The sequence below is a fragment of the Pseudophryne corroboree genome, chromosome 5 (genome assembly GCF_028390025.1).
Source record: "Pseudophryne corroboree isolate aPseCor3 chromosome 5, aPseCor3.hap2, whole genome shotgun sequence".
In the NCBI taxonomy this organism is placed as follows: Eukaryota; Metazoa; Chordata; class Amphibia; order Anura; family Myobatrachidae; genus Pseudophryne; species Pseudophryne corroboree.
In genome coordinates this window covers 28,862,014-28,875,035 of record NC_086448.1, presented here as the reverse complement: position 1 = coordinate 28,875,035, position 13,022 = coordinate 28,862,014, and the positions used below count along the sequence as shown (strand labels likewise).

The window sequence follows — 13,022 nt, the reverse complement described above, 5'->3', positions numbered from 1 at the left end:
TCTAGCATCTTCTCCTAATATTGCACAGTTTTCTGACATTCTTATTCCACCCACCCTGACCTGTGCTTGCGTTGCTCCCTCCAGAGATAACGTCATCTGTGATGATGGGCCGTGCTGGTGCCATACAAGCTGCAATATCGCTCGAGATCAGCAGTGACGTCATCACCAGCTTTGATGTTGTGGTTGAGGGGCTGAACGGGCAGCTGCCCAATCTGGACATGGTGAACCTGTTCCTAGCCTTCTGCAAGAAAAACCAGCTGCTCTGCACCATCCAGGGCAAGGTGAGGCCGCTGTCCGCCTGCACCTCTTACACAGATATCACCTGCTTACATCACTGTTCTGCTTCTACTTATTGCTACATTTTATCCCGTGTTGTACGTTTGTTTTGTATTAAGATTTTCCCCCATCTCAACCACACTGCGTTCCTTCCTGCTCCCTGTAATGCTTCTCCTCCCTGTTACAGGGTGTCATCTCCTGCTGGTGCGCGGATGTGTGCTAGGTCGCCCCCTAGTGTGCTGACTTGTGTCTGTCTTCCACAGTTACAGCGCAATGACTACGACACCTTCCCGGTGTATGTGCACAACCTGCAGACTATGCTGCTTATGGTACTCAAGCAGGGCTCCGGCCGACCTCAGGGGGACCACGGCCTCTTCCTGCGCTACCACATTGAGGCCATTACCCTGCGAGGCATCAACAGCTTCCGCCAGTACAAATACGACATGGTCACCATAGGAGAGTAAGTTGTTATTCGTCATTATAATTAGTTCCCTGGTGCTTGGCTGGCAGCACATCGCAGCTCGCTCCCAAGTGCCCTGGCTACAACTTTGGTAAACAGGAAACACCGTCAGTTCCTGTTTGTAACTTTCTGCCTTCTAGTAGCATTGCCGCTTCCAGCCATCTAATTACAGCTAAGTGATATGCCTCGTTAGCTGCAGTGCCTCAAAGTTTGCTGATGCAGCGTTTTGTTGTTATTACAGTCACGTATCTGAAACCTCTCCAGTAGGGGTACAATGGGGTTCTCCGCATAGCTTGCAGTACCATTGTTTTCAAACCATTGCTAACTCCTCTGCTACCTTTCCAATGAAAAATAATCCGATAGTAAAGTTCCATGTAACCTACCTACTTGTGAGCTGCAAATTCCAGCAGACGTGTGTCTGTCAAGTGATTATGGCAAGATAACCTGAGTGCAATTCCTGCAGTTCTACAAGTGTCCCGCAGAGGGAGCTGTTCACATCCACCTGCTTTTAGGTCATGTTTTTGTTTATTTCCTTCTCCAGGACCATCGAGGGGATGTTCCGCAAGCTGAACAACCTGTCCGAACGTCTCCATCAGTCGTATTTCTTCTACCTGCTCCCGTCACTGGCCCGATTTGTGTCTATCGGGATCTACATGCCGGCCATTGGTTTCATCATCCTCATCCTGATCCTCCGCATATCCTTCCTTGTAGCTCAGATGACGCCTATGTCATTGCAGACTCGGTGCTCTGTTTGTGTTCTTCATTCTCCACTGGCTGGTGCAATGGTGTCTGCTCTGTGTATGTGTGAGTGACGTATGCATGTGCAACACTAGAGAGGGTTACAGCCAGCTGCAGTTTTGCATTCAGTGGGTAAAGCTGGCACTGCCACCTTACTTATCTCCTCCTGTGATCAGATAATCTGGTTCCACGCAAAACTACATCAGTGGACTTACTGCTCTCTCCCTCCCCATCATGTCACACCTACCCTGGCGCTCCAGTAGGTGGATGGTCCCTAGAATGTATCTGCACATCCCATAATGTCCTTATCTGCTCTCAGGGAAGTCTGTTAGAGTCATCCAAGCTGCCTTCCAGTCTGTGTTGTTCATCATTGCGATGCAGAGCTGTAACACTTTCCCTGAGCACCAGATATAGATAAATACAGCATCACATGACTCCATATCACCACACTTATGTAAACACTATGGGGTAAATTTGATAAGATTGCGACGCACAGGCATCGGCGACTTCCCGACGAGTATGCCCGATGTTTAAATAAGAATTTACTTACCGATAATTCTATTTCTCGTAGTCCGTAGTGGATGCTGGGAACTCCGTAAGGACCATGGGGAATAGCGGCTCCGCAGGAGACTGGGCACAAAAGTAAAGCTTTAGGACTACCTGGTGTGCACTGGCTCCTCCCCCCATGACCCTCCCCCAAGCCTCAGTTAGGATACTGTGCCCGGACGAGCGTACACAATAAGGAAGGATTTTGAATCCCGGGTAAGACTCATACCAGCCACACCAATCACACCGTATAACCTGTGATCTGAACCCAGTTAACAGCATGATAACAGAGGAGCCTCTGGAAAGATGGCTCACAACAATAATAACCCGATTTTTGTAACAATAACTATGTACAAGTATTGCAGACAATCCGCACTTGGGATGGGCGCCCAGCATCCACTACGGACTACGAGAAATAAAATTATCGGTAAGTAAATTCTTATTTTCTCTGACGTCCTAGTGGATGCTGGGAACTCCGTAAGGACCATGGGGATTATACCAAAGCTCCCAAACGGGCGGGAGAGTGCGGATGACTCTGCAGCACCGAATGAGAGAACTCCAGGTCCTCCTCAGCCAGGGTATCAAATTTGTAGAATTTAGCAAACATGTTTGCCCCTGACCAAGTAGCTGCTCGGCAAAGTTGTAACGCCGAGACCCCTCGGGCAGCCGCCCAAGATGAGCCCACCTTCCTTGTGGAATGGGCTTTCACAGATTTTGGCTGTGGCAGGCCTGCCACAGAATGTGCAAGCTGAATTGTACTACAAATCCAGCGAGCAATAGTCTGCTTAGAAGCAGGAGCACCCAGCTTGTTGGGTGCATACAGGATAAACAGCGAGTCAGATTTTCTGACTCCAGCCGTCCTGGAAACATATATTTTCAGGGCCCTGACTACGTCCAGCAACTTGGAGTCCTCCAAGTCCCTAGTAGCCGCAGGCACCACAATAGGCTGGTTCAAGTGAAACGCTGAAACCACCTTAGGGAGAAATTGAGGACGAGTCCTCAATTCTGCCCTGTCCGAATGAAAAATTAGGTAAGGGCTTTTATAGGATAAAGCCGCCAATTCTGAGACACGCCTGGCTGAAGCCAGGGCCAACAGCATTACCACTTTCCATGTGAGATATTTTAAGTCCACAGTGGTGAGTGGTTCAAACCAATGTGATTTTAGGAACCCCAAAACTACATTGAGATCCCAAGGTGCCACTGGAGGCACAAAAGGAGGTTGTATATGCAGTACCCCCTTGACAAACATCTGAACTTCAGGAACTGAAGCCAGTTCTTTCTGGAAGAAAATTGACAGGGCCGAAATTTGAACCTTAATGGACCCTAATTTTAGGCCCATAGACAGTCCTGTTTGCAGGAAATGCAGGAAACGACCCAGTTGAAATTCCTCTGTAGGGGCCTTCCTGGCCTCGCACCACGCAACATATTTACGCCAAATACGGTGATAATGTTGTGCGGTTACATCCTTCCTGGCTTTGATCAGGGTAGGGATGACTTCATCCGGAATGCCTTTTTCCTTCAGGATCCGGTGTTCAACCGCCATGCCGTCAAACGCAGCCGCGGTAAGTCTTGGAACAGACAGGGTCCCTGCTGGAGCAGATCCCTTCTTAGAGGTAGAGGCCACGGTTCCTCTGTGAGCATCTCTTGAAGTTCCGGGTACCAAGTCCTTCTTGGCCAATCCGGAGCCACGAGTATAGTCCTTACTCCTCTCCTTCTTATGATTCTCAGTACCTTGGGTATGAGAGGCAGAGGAGGGAACACATACACTGACTGGTACACCCACGGTGTTACCAGAGCGTCCACAGCTATTGCCTGAGGGTCCCTTGACCTGGCGCAATACCTGTCTAGTTTTTTGTTGAGGCGGGACGCCATCATGTCCACCTTTGGTTTTTCCCAACGGTTTACAATCATGTGGAAGACTTCTGGATGAAGTCCCCACTCTCCCGGGTGGAGGTCGTGTCTGCTGAGCAAGTCTGCTTCCCAGTTGTCCACTCCCGGAATGAACACTGCTGACAGTGCTATCACATGATTTTCCGCCCAGCGAAGAATCCTTGCAGCTTCTGCCATTGCCCTCCTGCTTCTCGTGCCGCCCTGTCTGTTTACGTGGGCGACTGCCGTGATGTTGTCCGACTGGATCAACACCGGCTGACCCTGAAGCAGAGGTCTTGCTTGGCTTAGAGCATTGTAAATGGCCATTAGTTCCAGGATATTTATGTGAAGTGACGTTTCCAGGCTTGACCACAAGCCCTGGAAATTTCTTCCCTGTGTGACTGCTCCCCAGCCTCTCAGGCTGGCATCCGTGGTCACCAGGATCCAGTCCTGAATGCCGAATCTGCGGCCCTCTAGAAAATGAGCACTCTGCAACCACCACAGGAGAGACACTCTTGTCCTTGGGGACAGGGTTATCCGCTGATGCATGTGAAGATGCGATCCGGACCATTTGTCCAGCAGATCCCACTGAAATGTTCTTGCGTGGAATCTGCCGAATGGAATCGCTTCGTAGGAAGCCACCATTTTTCCCAGGACCCTTGTGCATTGATGCACTGAGACCCGGTCTGGTTTCAGGAGGTTTCTGACTAACTCGGATAACTCCCTGGCTTTTTCTTCCGGAAGAAACACCCTTTTTCTGGACTGTGTCCAGAATCATCCCTAGGAACAGCAGATGTGTCGTCGGAATCAGCTGTGATTTTGGGATATTTAGAATCCACCCGTGTTGTCGTAACACTACTTGAGATAGTGCTACTCCGACTACTAACCGTTCCTTGGATCTTGCCCTTATCAGGAGATCGTCCAAGTAAGGGATAATTAAGACGCCTTCTCTTCGAAGAAGTATCATCATTTCGGCCATTACCTTGGTAAAGACCCGGGGTGCCGTGGACAATCCAAACGGCAGCGTCTGAAACTGATAGTGACAGTTCTGTACCACAAACCTGAGGTACCCTTGGTGAGAAGGGTAAATTGGGACATGGAGGTAAGCATCCTTGATGTCCAGAGACACCATATAGTCCCCTTCTTCCAGGTTCGCGATCACTGCTCTGAGTGACTCCATCTTGAACTTGAACCTTTGTATGTAAGTGTTCAAAGATTTCAGATTTAAAATAGGTCTCACCGAGCCGTCCGGCTTCGGTACCACAAACAGCGTTGAATAATACCCCTTGCCCTGTTGCAGGAGGGGTACCTTGATTATCACCTGCTGAGAATACAGCTTGTGAATGGCCTCCAATACCGCCTCCCTGTCGGAGGGAGACGTCGGTAAAGCAGACTTTAGGAACCGGCGAGGGGGAGGTGTCTCGAATTCCAATTTGTACCCCTGAGATACCACCTGAAGGACCCAGGGGTCTACCTGCGAGTGAGCCCACTGCGCGCTGAAATTCTTGAGAAGTGCCCCCACCGTGCCCAAGTCCGCTTGTAAAGCCCCGGCGTCATGCTGAGGACTTGGCAGAAGCGGGAGAGGGCTTCTGTTCTTGGGGATTTGCTGTCTGTTGCAGCCTTTTTCCCCTTCCTCTGCCCCGGGGCAGAAATGAGGAGCCTTTCGCTCGCTTGCCCTTATGGGGTCGAAAGGACTGCGCCTGATAATACGGCGTCTTCTTATGTTGAGAGGCGACCTGGGGTAAAAATGTGGATTTCCCAGCTGTTGCCGTGGCCACCAGATCTGACAGACCTACCCCAAATAACTCCTCCCCTTTATAAGGCAATACTTCCATATGCCGTTTGGAATCCGCATCACCTGACCACTGTCGCGTCCATAACCCTCTTCTGGCAGAAATGGACAACGCACTTACTCTTGATGCCAGTCGGCAAATATCCCGCTGTGCATCACGCATATATAGAAATGCATCTTTTAAATGCTCTATAGTCAGTAATATACTGTCCCTGTCTAGGGTATCAATATTTTCAGTCAGGGAATCCGACCAAGCCACCCCAGCACTGCACATCCAGGCTGAGGCGATTGCTGGTCGCAGTATAACACCAGTATGTGTGTAAATACATTTTAGGATACCTTCCCGCTTTCTATCAGCAGGATCCTTAAGGGCGGCCATCTCAGGAGAGGGTAGAGCCCTTGTTCTTACCAGCGTGTGAGCGCTTTATCCACCCTAGGGGGTGTTTCCCAACGCGCCCTAATCTCTGGCGGGAAAGGATATAATGCCAATAATTTTTTAGGAATTATCAGTTTTTTATCGGGGGAAACCCACGCCTCATCACACACCTCATTTAATTCATCTGATTCAGGAAAAACTACAGGTAGTTTTTTCTCACCGAACATAATACCCTTTTTAGTGGTATTAGTATTATCAGAAATATGTAAAACATTTTTCATTGCCTCAATCATGTAACGTGTGGCCCTACTGGAAGTCACGTTTGTCTCTTCCCCGTCGACACTGGAGTCAGTATCCGTGTCGACGTCTGTATCTACCATCTGAGGTAACGGGCGTTTTAGAGCCCCTGATGGCTTTTGAGACACCTGGACAGGCACAAGCTGAGTAGCCGGCTGTCTTATGTCGTCAACTGTTTTTTGCAAAGAGCTGACACTGTCACGTAATTCCTTCCAGCATCTCATCCACTCAGGTGTCGACTCCCTAGGGGGTGACATCTCTATTATAGGCAATTGCCCCGCCTCCACATCATTTTCCTCCTCATACATGTCGACACAACGTACCGACACACAGCACACACACAGGGAATGCTCTGACAGAGGACAGGACCCCACTAGCCCTTTGGGGAGACAGAGGGAGAGTTTGCCAGCACACACCAGAGCGCTATATATATACAGGGATAACCTTAAATAAGTGTTTTTCCCCCTTATAGCTTTGTAATTATTACGCCAATTAGTGCCCCCCTCTCTTTTTTACCCTGTTTCTGTAGTGCAGGACTGCAGGGGAGAGTCAGGGAGACGTCCTTTCAGCGGAGCTGTGAAGGAAAATGGCGCCTGTGTGCTGAGGAGATAGGCTCCGCCCCCTTCTCGGCGGCCTTTTCTCCCGCTTTTATGTGGAATCTGGCAGGGGTTAAAATTCATCCATATAGCCCTGGGGGCTATATGTGATGTATTGTTGCCAGCCAAGGTGTTTCTATTGCTGCTCAGGGCGCCCCCCCCTAGCGCCCTGCACCCTCAGTGACCGGAGTGTGAAGTGTGCTGAGGAGCAATGGCGCACAGCTGCAGTGCTGTACGCTACCTTGGTGAAGACAGGATGTCTTCTGCCGACGATTTTCCGGACCTCTTCTTGCTTCTGGCTCTGTAAGGGGGCCGGCGGCGCGGCTCTGGGACCGGACTCCGAGGCTGGGCCTGTGTTCGGTCCCTCTGGAGCTAATGGTGTCCAGTAGCCTAAGAAGCCCAATCCACTCTGCACGCAGGTGAGTTCGCTTCTTCTCCCCTTAGTCCCTCGATGCAGTGAGCCTGTTGCCAGCAGGTCTCACTGAAAATAAAAAACCTAAAACTAAACTTTCACTAAGAGCTCAGGAGAGCCCCTAGTGTGCACCCTTCTCGGTCGGGCACAAAAATCTAACTGAGGCTTGGGGGAGGGTCATGGGGGGAGGAGCCAGTGCACACCAGGTAGTCCTAAAGCTTTACTTTTGTGCCCAGTCTCCTGCGGAGCCGCTATTCCCCATGGTCCTTACAGAGTTCCCAGCATCCACTAGGACGTCAGAGAAAAAGGAATTCCTTATAATGTAAAAGTAAAGTAGAACTAGACACATAGACAAGATTAAACTACTAATAAACTTCAAGTCAATGCACACATCCGTTCCCTTCCTCTTGATAAGATCAAATGGACTTTCATGCTGCACTGATTGCAAATAAGATTCTTAGAATGTGAGCAGATGGAAGAGCCACAATGCTACAGTAGTGGCCTACGTGGGTGGGTTTACGAATCAGTCAGCCAATCAGAATTAGCCATCACTCATCATCATCCATTTTCATTTTGCATTAGGCATGCGCATATGTGTCTTTGCTATAGTCATTATGGGATGCATTTCACACATTTAAATGCCCCCTCCTTCCCCCAGTCCACATCCCTAAGTGCAGAGGGGCTGTTAGCACACAATGAATCTCAGTCGGCTTGGGATTGGATGCATATTGGGTGTTCATACACATTTGTAAATATAGCAAACCGCATTTGCATTCAACTCTACGTGAACGAAGTGTCTCCCTGATCTTAATTCATTATCAGTAGGAGTGATTATGGAGCAGGAGCGTTATATGAACCTGACGACTTGCATATTTATTGCTTTAATGCAGTTTTAGATGAATGCATGTTTGGAAGACGCTGTTAGTGTATCACACATATCTGTGGCAAGTCCCCAACGTACCGGCCTACTTGCGGCTTGTCTGTCATTACACTAACCTGCCGATCCTTAACGTTGTGTCCACGCTCTGGATCTGTGGATTAAGCTGAGCCGGCCAGAAGCGGTGGCAGAGGACGGGGTGGCGGGCGCTGAGCAGGTAGAGCATCACCATCTTCCCTTAGCTGCATTATGATGGGAGGGAATGTCGCGTCTTCGGTTTGTGCTGACCTCCTGTATCGCTGTACTCAGGACACGAAGCCTAGCATCCTGTCCCTGGCCACTCCGATTGTCATCTGCCACGCCACGGGGCTCTGCCTGTACTACATCCCGGTGCTGAGCCAGGAAATGGCCACGGATCACTTTCCGGTATCGGAGTCCGAAGCTGTGGTACTCATCGCCATCGCTATCTATGTGGCAGGTTTGGCGCTGCCCCATAATACACACAGGTACGTCCCCTGACTGAGCCTACCGCCTTACACAAAGTCCCAGGCTTAGGCAATACTAATTTAAGTGCAGTTTATCAATTTATGTGGAACTAGTGACATCACTGAGGCAAAAAAGGACGACGTTCCCTGTGAATTTAAAGAATATATACTCATCCCTGCCCAGGCGATGGATACACGTTAGATACACTAACAGGTTCTGATACTGGCCAAAAATAGGGGTTGGTACGGGATCTCGACTGTATCCTTACGGTCAGAATACTGACACTTTGTGAAAGGTAAGCTGCCCCTTACCCTCTCCCTAACCCTCCTTACCCACAGCTTACCCCTAACCTCCCTCTGCAGGCTAACCTTCCATACCTGCAACCTAACCCTAACCTCCCCTCCCACAGCCTAACCCTCCTTACCCGCAGCTTACCCCTAACCTCCCCTCCCACAGCCTAACCTCCCTCTGCAGGCTAACCTGACATACCTGCAACCTAACCCTCCCCCTAGTGCCTAACCCTAACCTCCCCTCCCACAGCCTAACCTCCCCCCACAGCCTAACCCTCCTTACCCGCAGCTTACCCCTAACCTCCCCTCCCACAGCCTAACCTCCCTCTTCAGGCTAACCTGACATACCTGCAACCTAACCCTCCCCCTAGTGCCTAACCCTAACCTCCCCTCCCACAGCCTAACCTCCCTCTGCAGGCTAACCTGACATACCTGCAACCTAACCCTCCCCCTAGTGCCTAACCCTAACCTCCCCTCCCACAGCCTAACCTCCCTCTGCAGGCTAACCTGACATACCTGCAACCTAACCCTCCCCCTAGTGCCTAACCTCTCCCTGCAGCCTAACCCCAACTTCCCTCTGCAGTCTAACCCTTCTTACCCGCAGCCTAACCCTAACCTCCCTCTGCAGCCTAACCTTCTATACCTGCAACCTAACCCTCCCCCTAGTGCCTAACCCTAACCTCCCCTCCCACAGCCTAACCTCCCCCCACAGCCTAACCCTCCTTACCCGCAGCCTAACCCTAACTTCCCTCTGCAGCCTAACCTTCCATACCTGCAACCTAACCCTCCCCCTAGTGCCTAACACTAACTTCCCTCTGCAGTCTAACCCTTTCCTACCCATAGGCTAACCCTAACCATCCCTTTACGCAGCCTAATTCTCCCCTCCCGCGTCCTAACCCTAACCGTCCCAGGCATACTTTTGTTTGGGACTCTGGCTGTCGGGATTCTGGTGCTGGTCTTCTGACCACCAACATTTTGAACGTCGGGATACTCATATATTCTTATGTATAACGACAAAACTGTTGTTCTGTGACCATACAAAGCAAAAACCCATTGACTGTATGCAGGTCACAGAAAGCCATGGTGCACAATAAAGTAAGTAGGTATAGTAGTGTTCATTCTAGCACCCTGCACCTTTCAAATCCTGTGCAGTTCCTCTTTCCTGCCAGGGGTGTTGCTCTCTGCTCTGGTGCTTTACGGCACCCACAGGTCTGTATCACAGCACTGAGTAACAGATCAGAGTGTGCTGAGAAGCACCACAGCAGAGAGCGACACCCCTGGCAGGAAAGAGTAACTGCACGGATTTTGAAAGGTGCAGGGTGCTAGAATGAACACTACGGTATAGTACAGAATTCTCTCTCTCTCGCCCTCCTCTCTCTCTCTCTCCCCCTCTTCCTCCCCCCCCCCTCCCCCCCCCTCCCTCCCCTCCCTCCTCGCTCTCTCCTGGTAAGACCCTTGTTACACACTGTTGCTTGCTCTGCCACTTCTGTGATCCCCACTTTGTGAGAACGCATCCAGTGGTAATAATTCTTGGAAGTCCTACATATTGAGTAGAATGCAAGTGTATCACGCTTCTCGGAGCTCGCAGAGGGCTAACCTGATTTCTTTGGGCATGAGACAATCGCCTTCACACACATCATACAAATATAACGTACAGACCCACCAAATGCACATTGCCAGTTTAGCAACGTCGGATGTGATTTATGTACATATGATGTCTGTATGCCGCACATTGCACCCAAGAGTTATTCTCTGAAGCTGTAGGTAGGCCCGTCGGGCTCACCACGTGTTTGTCAGCCTCAGGCGTGCTGGGACCTGTGATTCGACTACAGCTGGAGACCCGCAGGCTCCCTCCGCATACCCTGAAACCTGTATTAGGTAGAGAGTAACGCATCCATGGCACATGTGTAGGGCTAAATCCTTTCCTGTCCTTCTCCACAGGGTCCTGACTGGCACCGGCTCTGACCAGGGCTGGATGACCCTGAAGCTCATCTCTCTCTTGTACTTGGCCGTCCAGCTGGGCTGTATCGCTGTCATTAACTTCTCTCTGGGATTCATCCTGGCTGTTACCATCGTGCCAGTGGCAGCCGTTGTCCAGCCCGTCGGACCCAAGTAAGTGAATCCTGTGCACCCATCGCAGATAGGGGGGTTTGGCTACAAGCAGACAAATGATAAACCCATTTACGGCAAGTCCTTCAGTTACTCGGATTTTGTATCCAGGGCTTTCATATACGATGCCAAAGATAACAAACATTGTACCAAAATAATTGCCGTGTCCAACCTGCGAGGATACGGCCTGTTTCTGCCGCTGTTTGAAATTGTCTGCTGACGCGTTTCTCTATTTTCAGGCTCTTGTTCGCTGCCCTCCTGGTTCTGGTCACGCCAGCCACCACGCTCCTGGGCAGCATCTTCCTGTACCGCGAGCTCATCGAGTACCCCGTCACCTTTCTGGAGTGCTGGCAGATATTCCTCCAAGCCATTGCGGGGGGCATGTTGGACCACTACCTCTACGGTTCCCTCCTCTTTCCCTTCATTGCATTCTTTGTTTACCCGTGCTGGCTGCAGTTGTGGAACGTGGTCTTCTGGAAGTGAGCTTCCTCTAAAAAAAAAACTCCTTTGCGTGTCGTCCAAGGCTGTGCTTTCTGGAGTAATGTCCCCCTTGGAGAAACAACGAGGTATTCCGAGAAAGAGAGAACTTTCAGGCAAGCGGTGGACCGGCAGTGAAGGACAAGCCGGATGAGTCCGGGGGAATAAGGGCGCAAACTGTGGAAAATATTTATTTCCGTTTGTTGATTTGATGCATGAGATGTTTCGCTCAGTGGCAGATTTTCTGGACATTTTATTTTGTTTTTTGCGGAACAATGTTTGATGACGTCTAAGGTAAACAAACTGTGAGAAGACCGCGGGGGCCGGGAAAGGGAGCACAGGTTTTTTGCAGGTCTCTAGTGATGACACCGTTGTTGTGGAGCAGCTTGCGTGACTACAGGCACCAAACACAAACGTGGGCAACTCTTGGGTCAAGTTGTCTTGAACACCGAAAAAATTAAAATAAAGGGCATTTTTTTTAAAGGAATTGTTCACTGTTTAATTTCTCTAGATCTGTCCTGCAGATAAGAGTATGATAATGTGGCATGAATATATTTGTATTTAATAGGCCTAATGAAACCACAATAAAGGTGTGAAAAACTGTACAATATTATGTGATGAGCAAACAGACACTATGTGATAAATATAGGTCAGAGGGCCTGTGTTACTCAGCTGAATAATAATAAGATTTTACTCACCGGTAAATCTATTTCTCGTAGTCCGTAGTGGATGCTGGGAACTCCGTAAGGACCATGGGGAATAGCGGCTCCGCAGGAGACTGGGCACAACTAAAGAAAGCTTTAGGACTACCTGGTGTGCACTGGCTCCTCCCTCTATGACCCTCCTCCAGACCTCAGTTAGGACACTGTGCCCGGAAGAGCTGACACAATAAGGAAAGGATTTGGAATCCCGGGTAAGACTCATACCAGCCACACCAATCACACCGCATAACTCGTGATATTATACCCAGTTAACAGTATGAAATATAACTGAGCCTCACTAACAGATGGCTCATAACAATAACCCTTTAGTTAGGCAATAACTATATACAAGTATTGCAGACAATCCGCACTTGGGACGGGCGCCCAGCATCCACTACGGACTACGAGAAATAGATTTACCGGTGAGTAAAATCTTATTTTCTCTGACGTCCTAGTGGATGCTGGGAACTCCGTAAGGACCATGGGGATTATAACAAAGCTCCCAAACGGGCGGGAGAGTGCGGATGACTCTGCAGCACCGAATGAGCAAACTCAAGGTCCTCCTCAGCCAGGGTATCAAACTTGTAGACTTTTTCAAAAATGTTTGAACCCGACCAAGTAACAGCTCGGCAAAGTTGTAAAGCCGAGACCCCTCGGGTAGCCGCCCAAGAAGAGCCCACCTTCCTCGTGGAATGGGCTTTTACAGATTTAGGGTGCGGC

The 13,022-nt window shown here is 49.9% G+C and overlaps 1 protein-coding gene across 4 annotated transcripts in view; it reads left to right on the top strand.

Moving 5' to 3' along the window:
• The window catches only part of GPAA1 (glycosylphosphatidylinositol anchor attachment 1), a 41,280-nt gene extending 29,192 nt beyond the window's left edge, over window positions 1-12,088 (top strand). For all 4 annotated transcript variants that reach the window (XM_063921159.1, XM_063921160.1, XM_063921158.1 and 1 more), the window contains exons 7-13: window positions 85-281; window positions 540-736; window positions 1,278-1,431; window positions 8,385-8,456; window positions 8,549-8,745; window positions 10,957-11,127; window positions 11,364-12,088. In XM_063921159.1, the coding sequence (XP_063777229.1) occupies window positions 85-281; window positions 540-736; window positions 1,278-1,431; window positions 8,385-8,456; window positions 8,549-8,745; window positions 10,957-11,127; window positions 11,364-11,607 (1,232 nt within the window). In that variant the 3' untranslated portion in view covers window positions 11,608-12,088. The remainder of the gene's footprint in view (window positions 1-84; window positions 282-539; window positions 737-1,277; window positions 1,432-8,384; window positions 8,457-8,548; window positions 8,746-10,956; window positions 11,128-11,363) is intronic.
• Window positions 12,089-13,022: the final 934 nt, after the last annotated feature.